The 15,785-nt window shown below is 38.2% G+C and overlaps 1 protein-coding gene across 1 annotated transcript in view; it reads left to right on the forward strand.

The window, feature by feature from the left end:
• ADCY8 (adenylate cyclase 8) overlaps positions 1 to 15,785 on the forward strand; it is a 123,966-nt gene that overhangs the window by 70,415 nt on the left and 37,766 nt on the right. Inside the window, 3 exon segments of the mRNA XM_037381792.1 lie at positions 1,179 to 1,337; positions 4,816 to 5,086; positions 11,058 to 11,255. Coding sequence (XP_037237689.1) covers positions 1,179 to 1,337; positions 4,816 to 5,086; positions 11,058 to 11,255 — 628 coding nt within the window.

Raw genomic sequence — 15,785 nt, forward strand, 5'->3', positions numbered from 1 at the left:
CAGTGGTAGCTTCCGAGTTGTGAAACAGAGTTTTTAAAAAAACCACATTTTTTTAAACAGTGTTTACTCTTTGTCTGCTCTGTTGTGTAATCTTGCTGTGCTGCTATTGACTTCAGTGACTGTAGAACTGGGACCCTTCACAGTGAAAGAGCAGCCTTGTTTGTGGACCAAAAGTAGCAATACACTTTTCCTACCCCGAGCATGTTATTCAAATATTAATAAACACTAGCTCTAATAGTATTTCTGGTGCAAGTAATTGTTATCATACAAGCAGAACTGGATAAGTGGTCTCTTTGTCATCCCAATGAATACAGCTCAATTATTTTAGTTGTGAGCTTCCCACGGTGATGTGCTGGAGTATCTCAATACTGATTTGAAAGAAGAAGTCCTGGGTCTGAGGCACTACTAAGGTGCCTGTGGCTGTGAACAATATATGTTGTCTTGTATCAGAAGAGGAAGACACTATTTTAACACAGTAAAATTTCCTTTATAATCAACAGACATATTAATTGAAATCAGTGCTGGGACAAAGTCCTTTTTTGTAAGACTGCTAACAAATATGCCCACAAGTGTTTATTTTTGGGGAATAAAATGGTCTTTGCCATCACACAGAATGGAAGAAAATGATTTTAGAGTCACACCATTACCATAACAGAGAAAATGATGTCCTGGCCAAATCTACTTAAAATAATTCACCTTTGGATTAAGACTAACCCTGGAAAAATTCAGTCAATAAAGCAACATCTCTGAAACACTAAAAATTCTTTAAAAAAATATGAAATAATATAAAAGTGTATGCAGGTTTGATAGTAATAGTTTTTGTAATGTTGTTGAATGCTCTTTTATAATTCCAGGCTGAAGGCCTCAATGTGTCCGACAAAATACTTTCACTCATCTTTTTTTCTCTCTCTCTTTCTTTTTCTGTCTAATAGGAAAAATGTGTGTGCTACTGACCCACACATGCAGTTAAGCACTGAATGATAATCTGCCTTTTAGTCATTTTTTCACTACATGTACTTTGCTACCTAGAAAGTTCTCTCTTTCTAGAAAGTAACAGACAGTTAATTAACATTGTATATTATGTCATACTATTTACTAAAAGATATGAAAAACCATGACATATACTTTCATGAGTGTGATTTTCTTTTGGTTTTTGTTTGTTTTGATTTTTTTAACAGATATGTTAGGTCAAGAACGAAGCACGACATTGACATGAGGATAGGGATACATTCAGGATCGGTTCTGTGTGGAGTGCTGGGCCTGAGAAAATGGCAGTTTGATGTCTGGTCATGGGACGTGGATATCGCAAACAAACTCGAGTCAGGTGGAATTCCTGGGTAAGGCAGCGTGTATTTCCCACCATCAGAAAACATTGCCAACACAATACACTGTTAACCTTGCCAACAGATTAAGTGTCTTACATTATTTCATCGAGTATGACCTTTTTCTTTCTTTTTTCTTTTTTCTTTTTTCTTTTTTCTTTTTTTTTTTTTTTTTTCTATTTGCTGTTGACTATAGTCAAAAAAGGTAGAAATGGTCAGCTTGCAAAGGCACTGGAAAAGAGAAAGGTATTTCTTTTTCTTTGCCAGCTACAATATCCTGAAAAAGGTCAGTGGTTGTATTCAGCCCATATAATACATAGAGGTAGCTCAAATTTCGTGGTTAGGTGCTGACCATTCCTGACTTTTTCCAGGCTTCGTTCTCTCATCCTTTGCAATCAAATGCTGCTGTGAGACACAAGTCTGTGATGCATTTTATTTCATAATGCACAAAGTGTGGGAAAATTATGTGTTCATAATTTACGCTACGCTAAATTACGCATAAATACGCTAAAATACGCATAAATTATGCTACGCTAACAACAAGGTGTTATGGGCAGCAGGCTCTCCAGGAAGTCTTTCAAATAATTTAATGGTTTAATAGATGTTTTTTTGACATTTATGACAACCTGTCTATATGTCAAAATATATGTTTTTCCACTGAGCTGCCTAGTTTTTCTTTGTCTGAGGTGGCCGATTCACCTTGAAGATAGAATGTTATTTCTGCCTGGCATCACTATATCTCATTGTAGTTTGGAAGATGCAAATCCTAATTTTGAAGCAACAGTAGTGATCGCAGGAATCCTCTGTTCACTTTCAATTTCACCTTCTGTTGATGAAAGATGTAGGAAAAGAACCCCTATGACAATTGAATTTTTGGCCATGGAACACAGAAGCAATAGTAGCGGGCATCTTTATGCAGAGAAAGTCTAAGTGATGCTGTCACCTTGAGTAAGAGAGGTTTGAAGTTATCAACTCTGAGCCAGGTGCTGTACTCCCTACACATACATTAGGATCTGTCAGAGCTGTCATGTTCCCAGGAAGTTAGAAAGATATTTGCTTTAGATTGTATTTTCAAATGCAGGCCTCTTCCACCTATCCCCTTAGTAGATCTTTATACTAATACATTTTCTTAGAATCAGCAGAAAATGAAATGTTGCATGCTTTGAAAATAACTTCTATACTCTGCATATGTCACCAGTGTATAAAATTGCAGAACAATTTTTTTCTTTCCTTGTTGCTTATTCCACACGATAGCCCCAGATGACTAATAAAGGTCACATGCTGCTTTGTTAACACAAGAAAATCAATCATATAAGTTTCACCATCTGCACCTGCAAAAAGTATGTTTTTTTGCTGTTAATATGTGCAAGTAGCACAGCTATTAATGAATAACCTACCTTGCTGTTGATAAAATGCCAGGCTAGCTTGCAGTCTATTGGAGCAGAGTGATTTCTACTCCTGTAAATCAGTTTGCCAACAGAACAAAGCCTGTATGTGACATATATTCACTAAGTCCCTCAAAACAGTGATTTATATCAGACTTCCCTTGTGCATACAGCAGATTTAGAGCAGCTCAGTTCACTCCAGCCTCTCCTTACTTCTCCCTGCTGCCAGTATTCAAATCCCCCTGCCTGCCACAATACCAAGATCATTCCCATTCCCAGAGCTGCACTTCTTTCCTCTCGTTTCATCAGAAAAGCTGCTCTGGGGCTATGAACGGTCCTGCTCCCACACCAGCAAAAATGAGCCACAGCCCTCTCCTGAGCGCACAGAGGAGGGAGGCAGCTCACCCACCCAGCATCAGGGGGATCCCTCCACCCACGGGGGAAGAAGAGAAGGGGCTGAGCTCTTCCCCTCGAGGGCTGCGTATCACCCTGAGACCTCATACACATGGGTGATGCAGATTGCCCCCAAAAGAAGGAGCATAAGCAGGCAGCTCAGCTGTCATGGAAGGAGGCACTCAGGGGAACTGAGAAAAAGCAACCATTTCTGGTTTTCTGAGAGGAAAAAAATGATTCCACAACACCTGAGAAAGAAATAATGTAAGATCCTACAGTGTTGTTTGAGAGACACTCTTCTGCTAGGACCTCATTTTCTAACAGTCTTCACCTGGTGTATCTAGGTATTAATCTATGGTATTGAATTGCCATAAAGCCTAGCTAATAATTAATTTTCTAGGATGATTCAATGACTGGTGTCATCTAAAGCTTGGTGTCTGATAAGTTTTCCACAATAGGACAGGCTATACTTCTTTACTTCAATACTCAGGTACCCAATTTACCGTATTTGTATCAAATTAAAAAGACTTCTCTCCACTATCCATTTTAAGGATTTTTAAACAAGCTGTACAAAAGGTGAAACAATAAAATATATTTAATCTACCAACTATTTAGTAATACTTGGTCCATTTAAGGGTATTACATCAATAGCCAACTCCATGCTTTAGTTAAAGCTGTTATCATTCGCAAGGGGCTTGCTAGGACCATTTCCTTCAGTGGAGATGAGCCATTTTGTGGTGCCTGATAAAAATGCCTCAGCATGTGTCATCAAGAACTAATCAATAATTTTATCTGACTGAATTTTAGGAATCGGTCTGTGAGTCTGACTTTCAGAAAGTGCTATGCCATGCATCAAAGTTTGAAAAATGAGCGAGTTTTAATGGAGTCACTACATTTATTTGCTTGAATTAGATAACTGCCTAATGAACATCTCTTACTGCATTTATGATAATGCATTGTAAAGTATAGCATGGCTAACCATGTGGATGTGTTTTAGAGATGTTTGAAATTTACCCTACATGTAGGAACTTAAAGATGTCTTAAAAATAGAAATAAGAAACACCCTCCAGGTTTGATTGGAAGACATCCAAAGCCGTATTATGCTTTTGCAAATTTGAGCTTTTTGTATGTCACCTCTTAAATTCAAGTTTACTTTTGGAAAAGGTTTTTGAACTCATCGCTTAGTCTTACCAGAAATTATCACCTCACTTGCCTTTTTATAGTTCCCTTGTTTCCCTAATTCACTTCAGATGCAATCAGACCGCTAATTTCAACTGTTTAAGCTATCTCAGGTAAATGAAGGAAATTAAAGAGCTTCATGTAAAACGCTGTAATGCATACCATATATTTTCCTCTCACCATATTTACCTGAAGTGGCAATTTCCATTCACTCTGAGTAGTATTTTACTCAGGAAGGTCTCCCATTAAACCATTACTGTGAGCAAAGGCATCAGGTATGAATATCATAATGTCTTTCCTGTGACAGTACTTCGTGCATTCATGAGATCCTATTGATGTGAACATGTCTTGAGAGTATTTCTCCCCAAATGAAGCTCATGTTTGTTGAATAAACGATTTCCTTTTCTTTATAGAAACTGTCATACACCTTCTAATTATACATCATGTTAAAAATTATGCAAAGTTCATAAACTCCTTCTTGTCTATGTACACTAAAGCACAGTCAGTATTTTCTACTACTTATTTCACATATGCAGGAGAATTCACATCTCCAAAGCCACTCTGGACTGCCTGAACGGGGATTATAAAGTCGAAGAAGGGCATGGCAAAGAGCGTAATGAATTCTTGAGAAAACATAACATTGAGACTTATTTAATTAAACAACCTGAGGAGAGTCTGTTGACTTTGCCTGAAGACATTGTGAAAGAGGCTGTCAGTTCCTCCGACAGGAGGAACAGTGGAGCAACATTTACCGAAGGTTCCTGGAGCCCTGAACTTCCATTTGATAACATAGTGGGAAAACAGAACGTAAGTCAAACTTCCTTTAATGTCATCAAGTGTGAATGCCTGCTTGAGTGCGTTTCAATAATGGAAGCCTCAGAGGAGCAAAATTCATCTCTAACCTTTATTCTAACACATACTGTAACAGCAGAGGATTAAACAAATCATTTCAGGACAGAAATAAAACATGTATCCAAACTGGAGAAATGCCAGTGGACCAGAGATTTTGGAGTTATTTTCCAACTAAAATTAAATACTACAAGCTTAGTTTTAATTGAACCAGTCCATAAAGAAGTAAATTAAAAGTAAAGCTAATGTTTAGCTGGGACATTCTAGTCAGAGTTTGTACCTCCTTGCATAGATTCGCTGCACTGCCATCAAAGCGAAGGGATGAATGAACGGACATTTTGCCAGAGGCAAAAGCACCGTGTAGGTTATTGATATATGAGGGAAAGAAACAAGATCTACTTTAAAAAAAGCACCCTGTGAAAACAGTTTGTCCATTCTTCACTTTTTTTCTTTTTAAATAAAAAATATTAAAACCTCTGATTCTAAGATGTAATTAAGGTTCATGAGCAGGTGAGTTAGACTCTATGGTAACGAGCAGCTCAATAGAAAAATGAGATAATAACAACTGCTCCTGATCAGATCTTTTCCACAGGCACTGCACGGCTGATTGCTAGCACCCTGGGAACCAGCAATTCTTGTACAGTCATAAAAATTGCTTTGCGAAATCTGCTTGCTTAGAGGAATTAAAGATGGAAAGGTTAAAATGCCCTCAGACACCGCTCTTTTCACTGCATTTGAAAGATTGATGAGTCTTTATGAAACATTGTCACCTGGAGTTTTCTTCCATTTTTCTGAGGGATCTGTAATAACATGATATATATCCTTTCTTCTGCTGCACACCTTTAGTCCTACTTGTCTGCACTGTCTGTTGAACCTCAAGCGCTGTTGTGTGGAGGTCTTGTTTTGTCAACCGTCTTCTGCTTCTTACAATTCTGCTTAGAAGTGATAAACCTTCACAATCAATCAGCCCATGGTGTCTTCGTCTCTTCAACCTGAACAGGAGCATGGCATAGTTCGCTGTTATATAAAACACCTGTTTTATATATGTTCTGTACATCTGTGTAGCTGCATGTACACTGCCTTTTAGTGTTCTCTGTATTTTGTTGACCTGTCTCTATATTCTCATTTCATTAGGAATAGAGGTGGGTGCATGCTGCTATGAATATCTTCTGATCTCTGTTTCTTCTTCTTTCCCTTCAAGACATTCCAGTTTCTGTAGTCAAAAAGATTATGTGGATTAGGCTAACATTTGTTGAACATTTTCTTAGCTAAGCTTGACCTTGATACTAACAATGAAGAGGAGTAAAATAAGGGACTAGTGTTTTTATTTGAATATTGAACAACTCCCACCCAATAAACTAGTAAAAAGCCCATTGAAATCATTGAAATAGGCATAACTAAACAGTTGTTTTATAGTAGATTTTTGTTTTATGAGAATTAACAGTTCTTTTTTTAGAATTGTTTCTCACTGCTTTTTAAGATCTTGTTTTTGTGCTGAAATAACTATAATCTTATATTACACAGCTTTACAATAAGGTTTTTGGTGGAGACAAGTTTTTAAAAATCTGCTATTCCATGTGTGGTTTAATCATTATGTAATTTTCAATTTTAAAGTTGAGACAAGAGTCATTACTACTCCAAAAGTATTTCAGCTCAAAATTCAGCTGATAGGTTTAAATTATACCAGGATATAGTAGCTTTTTCTAGAATTGTGTCAGTCTTGGACAGAATAAGCATTTAATAACACTAATTATGCAGTCTAAAGGTTACTGGCAGCAGCAGAGGTTGAGAATCCAAATAGCAGCAACGCAACAATGAATTAATCCGTAATGGCATTTAAATGATTTCTTTACCCATTGTAAGTTACAACAAAATTTGAGCAACTCTGATCATGTGCCTTACTTTTAGCTATAGTCATGTTAGGAAGAGTATGAATGGCAAAGGCTCAGGTGAGTTCTTTTGCCAAACTCACACATCACACATCACAATCCATATTCTTTATCTCAAACTTATTTTCTACGGGCAGCCTAAGTCAGTGAATTGAAGGTGTGTTGATATGAGTAAGGAACAGAACAACCACTCTTTACTTGTGTGATGTATGCCATCACAGACCTTAACAAAAGTGTAACAAGAAACACTGTGTTTACAGCATGTTTAGCACCATGAGCCTTAGCTCTGACGGTGAGGTAAGCCAAGGATGCTAGGGCTTGCTCTCAAATTCAGACCATGCCCAATATGGATGGAGGTTTTTGTTATAGAAAAAAGTCTCTGGGCTGTTTTCCTAAAGCAAAGAGAGGTGGACAAAAGTTATTTTATGTTAAGAGAGTGGAGACCTCCTCCTCTAAAGTAAATTAATAGCTGATGAAGTTGAGCTTCTTCAGAGTGCCTTATGAAAGAAATAGCTGAAAGCATTACACAGTCACTGTGTGCGGTGCTGGAGGAACCTGATGTGCCTGTAACGATGTGAATTAGAAAAAAAAACATTAAAATGTCTGTGTCTTCTAGAAGCCTATTTTAGTTGTGGCTGCAATGACTTAACAGTTATCACAAAAATTATACTTCAAGACTCCCAAGCCAGACAAGTACAAACAACAGGGTAAAATTCAGTTCAAAACCAAGGCACCTGCATTTGTGTATCTACCTAGGTGTCGATCTCTCACACAGCTCAGCTCCTAAACGTAAGGATCTAGTGCTACTTGTAGTGCTCTAGCGTGCCTGAGACATGCATATGACAAAGGGCTTATGAAAGACCTGTCATCATCTGGACTATCAGTTAGAAACCAGGTGAGAGACTGATGTCTCAGGGCTAAACACCCATGCCGAAACATGGAGTAACAGCTTGATTCAGCTTAACTGTGCCTGTGTGTTGCCGCTGGAGATACTATAGCTAGCACACACCAGCTGGTCTCCACCACCATCCATGGAACTTATGGGGTTCCCGTAGGTGTTGTGCCATATCTCCTGGCTCCAGACTGCTGTCCAGAGTAACCTAGGGCATCTCAGCTGACCATTGCTGCATATGACTGGGCAACTGATACTATCCAGAGTGTATATTGCCAGTAATAGTTTAAACAAGCCCCTAGACACCTTCATGTAGGTGTCTTCCTCTTGAACCAAATCCTACCTGCATACTGACTCTTTAAACACGTGACCTTGTATTCCCCTATTTCCTTCTACGACCTGGTGTTTACAACATTAAAAAAAATTAATAATAATTTGAAGCCTTCCTAGATGGCCTTTCTAGAAGACTTTATAAATGGCCCTGATTTAAAATTTTCCTTCTTGTTAGAGTTCAAGATACTTGGACTTGTTGCATGAAAGCTTTCAGGAAGGAAGTAAAATCTAATTGAAGCTACCTTTTTTAAATCTCTGTGAAGTATCTAAAAGCTAGAATTTTATTATTTATTTGTTTTAATTCCTCCTAAATTCTTTTAGTCTCAGAGGCAAGTTTAGCTAGGCTTTTTTCCTTACAGAACCTTGTATGTGTTCTGTTATTGTCAGAATGAATGGTTATTGTCAGCGTAAGGAAAGTTCAAGTGCCCTATGTAGAATTCACAACTGTATCTTCCATACAGCTGTTCACAAAAATGAGGGTGAGGTAATTGGAAGAGCCAATATTTCTTTACATTGGCACAACAGAGTCTTAAAAGATGTACAGCACAGGGGGGAATGCAGGCAAAATGTGGTTAGAACATATTCTTGAGACAATAATTTACATGATCTTTTTCATTGTTGTTACTAATTACAGGGAGGCAGTTTTCTTAAGTATGTGTATGGGTGTGAGGGAGAGAAGACTCCATTAAACTCAAATATGAATTACCTTGTTATCCTGTGAAAACAAATGCAACTTCAGAGTCCATTTTTGCATTAGTACTAATGGCACCATTGCCATAGCAGTGATATTATGTCATGTCCATCTACCACAAACTGTAAACCACTTCATACATTCAGCAAGAAGACAATTTTTTCATATTAATTAATTTTTAAAATATAATTTGAAGCAAAACATAGTCCCTGGCTAGGATGAATTAAGATGATTCTTCCCATTTAAATGAAACACAATGCCCAGCTAAAACATTAGGGACCTTCTCCAGCCTCCCTTCCAGTGGAGATTTAGCAATATGAACTAATTCTGAGGAATTAATGCACACAACAGCATCTGATGCGATCTCATCTTTTAACAGTGACTAAAGACCCACTTGTGTGATTTTGACCACCAAAATTTTTCTGCATATCTCAGTTTAAAAGAGAGGAATACCTCAACTAAAGTAGTGTCCTAGTGTGTAATAATGTAGTATTTATAAAGCTGACTCAATGGATTGTTTTCCTGGGATTTCACTTTAACCTTAAGAGTTTCCACCTTAACTCCAAGGCTAAGATGTGGATTCAGGCATATCTGAAACTTTAGCATGAGAAAAGTTTCCCTGGTACTTTTCTTTTCTCCAAATGTTCATGAAATTTATTTTCTGGACAGAAGATGGGGAGAATTGAGTAGAGTGGTTTGCCAAATCTTCTCTGCTGATGTCTTTTTTCTACTAAAGCAAATGGGAGGATTCCTTTTCAGTTAAATAAAAGATTTTGATCCTGATATCCTTTTCTGCCTATATTTTGGGCTTTAAGTTACTCATCAAAAAATGGAATATGAGAAAACAAAACACTATCCATGACTACAGCATCTGTAAACTATATTTTAGGATTGTAAAGAAAATTGTCACTTGGGGTTTGATAGAAGGTACCTAGGACTCTCCCTGTGTTCTCATGTGCTCTCTAAGATTCATTAGAATGTAATTGCTGACTGTGGTTTGGATATGAACAAGGGAGACCTCCCTATATAATTTGCTGTATATAATCCCACGATAAGAAAGAGCTGACTTTCCAGAGAAAAAAAGTAATAATCTATCCCAAATTCCTGTTTCCAACATTGCCCAGTAGGAGATATAGCAGATGATCTTTCCAGCAAGGACCTATGGGATACCTTTTCTCTGCAGAAGTTTATAACTTGTCCATAATAATTCTGCAGTGTCTTATGCAATTATGTATGAAGGTTTATATCCTTTCCATTCATTAACATTTCTTAACCCTTGGGAATATCACAGGTAGTAGAGTTGATTTTCCCTTTCAAGTGGGAAAGTGCTGGTTCACTGTGGTTTGTTGTGAAATGATACCATGAAACTGGACTGAGTATTCTTTTTATGACAGTAAAGTCTACCTCTTCCCTGAAAGTGAAGCACCCTTCGTACTATCTCTGCTAGCCTTCCTTTGCAAAGCTGTGCAAAAGTACTTTCTTTTTCTTTTGATTAATCAATGAAATAACAAAGGAACAATGCATTTGAGACAACATTTAAAATAATAATATGAATTACAGTTAAATTAAGTCGTATAGCCTAACTGTAATCTAGATTGGCTGAAATATATCAGTAGTGAAGAAGAATATATTATCTGAAAATCCATGCTGAAGTAAACAGAAACGTCACCTTCTTCACTCCTGCCAAACTGATCTGTTCCTTAACTACACACATCCAGTAACTTTAAGATCAAGAAAAGCATCGTTACCTCTCTTTTCTGTACCTTGCATTCTTAGTTGTTAAAACACAGCACTGAGTTAGATACCCTGCTGTGATTTTGGTGTGTACTCCCCTCATGCATGCTCTAATAATTAATTAGCAGAATCTGGAAAGGGGAATACAGTCCTAGTGTTCAGTGCAGGAGCAAAACTCCTAGTCTGTACAAAAAAGAGCGTTAAAGTAGTCCCCTTAACGTACTGTATGTGTTTAGTGGAACAGACTTATTATTTTACACTTCTATAGATTTCATTGAATGAATTGCATGGGATGCTGTAATGGTTTGCAATGCAACATGATCTAAAACATTGCATTTTTAACCCAAGGGGACCAGCAGGTTTATTCTGTTTGCATGTGCTTTCCCCTAGACTCTGGCTGCCCTAACAAGAAATTCAATAAATCTGCTTCCAAACCATCTTGCACAAGCTTTGCATGTCCAGTCTGGGCCTGAGGAAATTAACAAGCGAATAGAGCACACCATCGACTTACGGAGTGGCGATAAATTGAGAAGAGAGCATATCAAGCCTTTTTCACTGATGTTTAAAGACTCCAGCCTGGAGCATAAGGTAGCTGGGTCTTGGTAGCCGCATTATTCACAACTCAAATTGTAATAAATGTCCACTGAAGTAGAGAAGCTGTAGGTTCTAGCTTGCATTGTTTGTTTTCTTGTTTTGTTTTTAATTTTGTTTCAGTTTTCAGAAGTTGGGACTGAGTTAGAGGTCATAATAGACAGTGTCATGATGCTGGTGTTATAATGCTGCAATGATTATATTTTCATTGTTGGAAAATGCCTACACTGAGCAAACTCTGCCTCCAAAACAACAGCCGTTTGCTGGGTTTCACTTTCTGTCAAGTACAAGCAGTTTTCCATCAGATGACAGGTTGCTTTGACACAAATGGTGATTGAGCTTATTAATAAACTGACACTTTATTCAAAACATATATCTATATTTATATAGATATGTTTCTTTCATTTAGTCAAGGATCCATCTGATGTCCTTCAGGCAGCTGCTATGTTTATTTTAAGTCAAAACGAACTTGTCAACTCTTTGTTTTAAACATCCTTTTTTTAACATCTGCTTCTAAGAGGTAAATACTGTTCCTGTCTTTGCTGCTTCTCAACAGCAATATGGTCTCACTAATTTCTATTTCAGTCTACATCCAGACATAAGTTATAAGTTAAAAAGATAAGTCAATGGGAGGATTTTCCTTGCACACTGCTGACATGGGGTGAGGTTGCACAGATCTCAAATGATTTAATTGACCTGTATGGTATTACAATGCAGCAACAGCAGGTCTGCAATAGAAAGAAAAGTAATGAGGATCTGGACAGATGAAGGCCCACCTCTCTATCATCACTTAAACCTCCACTGGAAAACAGACTTTTTTACTTGAGTTATGGGAGACCAGTCCTCAGGTGGTTTCAGTGGTGAGAGCTTAATGAAAACCACTGGGAAAGAAATATTCTGCTTGAAGTAGATTTAAGCCCTTATTTCACAAGCAGTCCTGTAGGAGGATAAAGAAAGGTTCGTTTAAAAAAAAAAAAAAAAAAAAAAAAGAAAAGAGGATTCAATTTCCCCATGAGGATATTTATGACACTGAGAAACAAGGTAGAATCCCCAAAGCTGAATTAGCCATTATTGCTGCAACAGAATATACAAAGATAGTACTCTCAGTGCAGTCAACATGCAAAGCTGATGGGGACACGGAGGAAGTGAAATCCAAGAATTTTGGTATCCTGTATGTTACCATCTAAAGCCCCAAAAGTCATGAGTAATCTTTAATCGTTTCAAGTCACAAGGTCAAAAGATAAGGTGAAAGAGTCTAGACAAGATAGCATATAACCTAGAAGGTGGGGGATGGTATGTTAGAATTTTTGTGTGCAAAAGAGGAAACAGTCTGGTCACAAACAGCTTGCTGAATGTAGCCTTACATTATTATCTAATAAAAATTAGGTCTGACCATGGGCTGGAGTAAAGGGACACTCCCCAGAATCAGGTCCTATATTCAGAATATAAACTTTCTTGTAACTTTAGATTTCACAGGTAGCAGCCACAAAGAAAAATCTATGTGTAAAGTGTAGCATTTCATTTAAATGCAGTTTGAGGAGGTGGAAAAAAAAAGAATCATGCTCTAAACCATCACATCACATAGGTCGGATTTTAAATATTAATAAAGTCTTTAATTGCATCTGGATGACAAACAGTCTATTTAAAAGTCAGTATGTTTAGTAACTTTGATACGTTTTCTTCTCAGTGTGACAGTTCCAATGGAAAACTGTGCTGCAGTTTTTGGAAAGTGGTGTTGTCATCCAGTATTTCCTTAGCTGTAAGTCCCAATAGAAACACAAAATCCTTTCAGTAGACTGAATCTCTCTTCTGTCCTCTAAATTGAGCTAGTTTTTAGCATTGTGGTGGTAAAGTTCTAAAACTATCAACACTGCTTTATTTGCTCCAGTTCATCCACCTCTAACAGTTGGACAGTTGCTGGCCAGCAACTTCCTTGCTTGTGTTCAATGCACTGGGACGCAAAGAGATGATGTGGATTAAGGAAAGATGAATCGCAGTGTCCTCTTCATTATAGGCAGGGGCAGTGTCTTGTGGGACAACGTGGGAAATGTCCCTTCCCTCCTTATTTGTTTGTACAGTAATTACAGGTTTGTCCCAATAGCTTTAGTTGTAAACCATAGTCCACAGGCAGTCATGAAAAAAATCATGTGTGAATTGCTTTCTTAGAGAAAGTACCTATTTCCTCCATGTTATATTAGTCTCACTTTCTCCCTTCTTCCTGCCCATTCAGGAAACAAAACAAAAAAACCCTCAGATTTAAATTGGAGTCTCACAAAGCTATTTCACCAGCCTTTTCCCTCTGCTCTCCCCACCCCTAACCTTTCAGTTTGGAATTATGTTTTCTTCTAGCCATTAACATTTTGCAACTGCTTACATGACCTTCTACATCAGCATCTAGAGCTGCTCCCCGCAGCGCTGCTGAGTAAGTGGGCAGTATGTGTCTACGGGTCTCCCATCTCACGTGGCCGTTTCCATTCGCTGCCACTCACCTTCTGGCCAGCACAGTGGCAGCTTCAGGTCAGAGGTGGCTCTGAAGTACAGTAACCTCTCCGATGCAAAATCTTGTGCCCTCGCATTTCACCATCACTTTTTCAGGCAGCGCTGGCATCTGCCTAATATTTATTTCTTTGATCTGTAAGTACATCTTGTCCCAGCCTTTACAGTTATTCAGCAGGCAGAACAACCAGTACCCATAGCTGAGATCCCGATCAAGATGTGTTACTTCCACCTTGTTCAGTGAGAATTGTGTTAATGCTCTGTACCCCAAAGCACAAGGCAGTGAGTAACCGCATGAACAATAATCCCTATTTCTTCTTCCTCCTGCATTAGCAACAGGACTAGTATGCTGTGGCATGATAAATCTTTTGGGGTTGCTTGAATAGATCTGAAATGTGGGTTGGTTTGGGTTTTTCCCTTTGTAAAACAATTGCAGGCAGCAGATTTATGCTAGCAATGGAAGTGCTGTTTTGCTTCCTTTAAGGTTTCAAAAAGTTAAATAAATAAATAAATAATTCTGTAATCAGCATACCTAAAACCAGCAGGGGATCTTGCACGGGTCCTTGTTTACAGCGGTTTAAATGATTAGCGTATCCAGCAGTTTAAGGCATTGGTAAATCTTCCCACTCCTCTCATCTCATTGCTCGATGTCCTTTTTATTGATAGAACACATGTAGATTCCACAGCAAGTAGTAGCAGTTGCATTAGCAAATGGGTTTTCTCACTGAGGCAGTTATGTATATTTCTATATGAGCTTTGTAATACTTCATTTTAGAGGAATTGTACAGGATCCCCACCTGGTATATTTTATGGGTTCTTTAGCCAAATGAACTCGGCATTATTAACCTGTACTTCACTCATTAGCACTTGATATCTCATTTAGAGACTAATTCACTGTCAATTTTGCTAGAGGTCATTTTCACAAATAGGCAGATAGAGCAAAAGAGTCATCACAGTAGAGTGCTTCTAATGGTAGCATGAAAATACACTAAGGGTTTCCAAATATGTAATAGCTTATAAGGAAAATCTGGTACTACTTTAGATTATTTTCAATAATTGAAAGATATCAGCATGATGCTCTAGCTTATTAGCAGTGACTTGGAAATACAGGATAAAGCATTGTAACAGGGCAGGGAATTTTACATGCTGGTAGGGAGTTTGTTAAGGAAAATTTCCAATGTAAATATTTGCATAAATATATTTTAACTCTTCCTACATATTTGTATTGGGATTATAAATCAGATTTGGCTTAGAGGTGAAGTGTCTACACATTTTCTTTGAGGTAAGCATACTGAAAATATCGAAAAGGCTTTGAATTTCACAGTACTGGCTTTCTTAGGTCAAAATGTTACCCCTAAATATCTGAGTTTCTCTGTTTCAGAATTTGTGATGAGTGAAATAAATAGAAATTAAATGAGTAGGAAATAAATTTTGCCCTTCCTGCATGCTCTATCTGTATAGACTTATGCTTCACCTCTTTCCTTCAACCCAGAAACTTCCAGTGGCAGGGTCTGCAAGAAACACTGGGCAAACCCTGTGCCTGTTTAACACCTTCCTTTCTGTCATTGGTCAACAACTAGATCTATGTCTGCCCTTTGGTCTTCTCAGGAGTTCATCCACCTCTTCTCCTGTCTTGGGCTTCCTGATACATCTCCTGTCCCTCCCCTGTACTGCAGAAGTTTTCCAGTGGCACAAACACCATTGCTGCGAAGAAGAAAAATACATGGTCTCCCTTTTCATCCATGAGGTCTTATGCGAGTCAAAGAGCAGCAGTGAGGATAAGACCTAAACCCTTCCTTCACAGTATGCAAACACTTTCTCTAGACGCACATGTAAGCCTGTTGTATTACCAGCATGCCCCTTTCCAAGAGCCCCGGGGAAGGAGTGGAGAGCTGGGGAACCAGCAGCATTACCTGGCAGAGGAAACTTGGCCTTTCTTACACAAGCTCAGTTTCAGCTAGCTGGCTGGGCTAGCCCGTACAGAAACAGTTCCTCCCGTCCCCGTCCCCAAACAGCACAGGCAAATACCTC

This window comes from Falco rusticolus, chromosome 3, assembly GCF_015220075.1.
Source record: "Falco rusticolus isolate bFalRus1 chromosome 3, bFalRus1.pri, whole genome shotgun sequence".
In the NCBI taxonomy this organism is placed as follows: domain Eukaryota; kingdom Metazoa; phylum Chordata; class Aves; order Falconiformes; family Falconidae; genus Falco; species Falco rusticolus.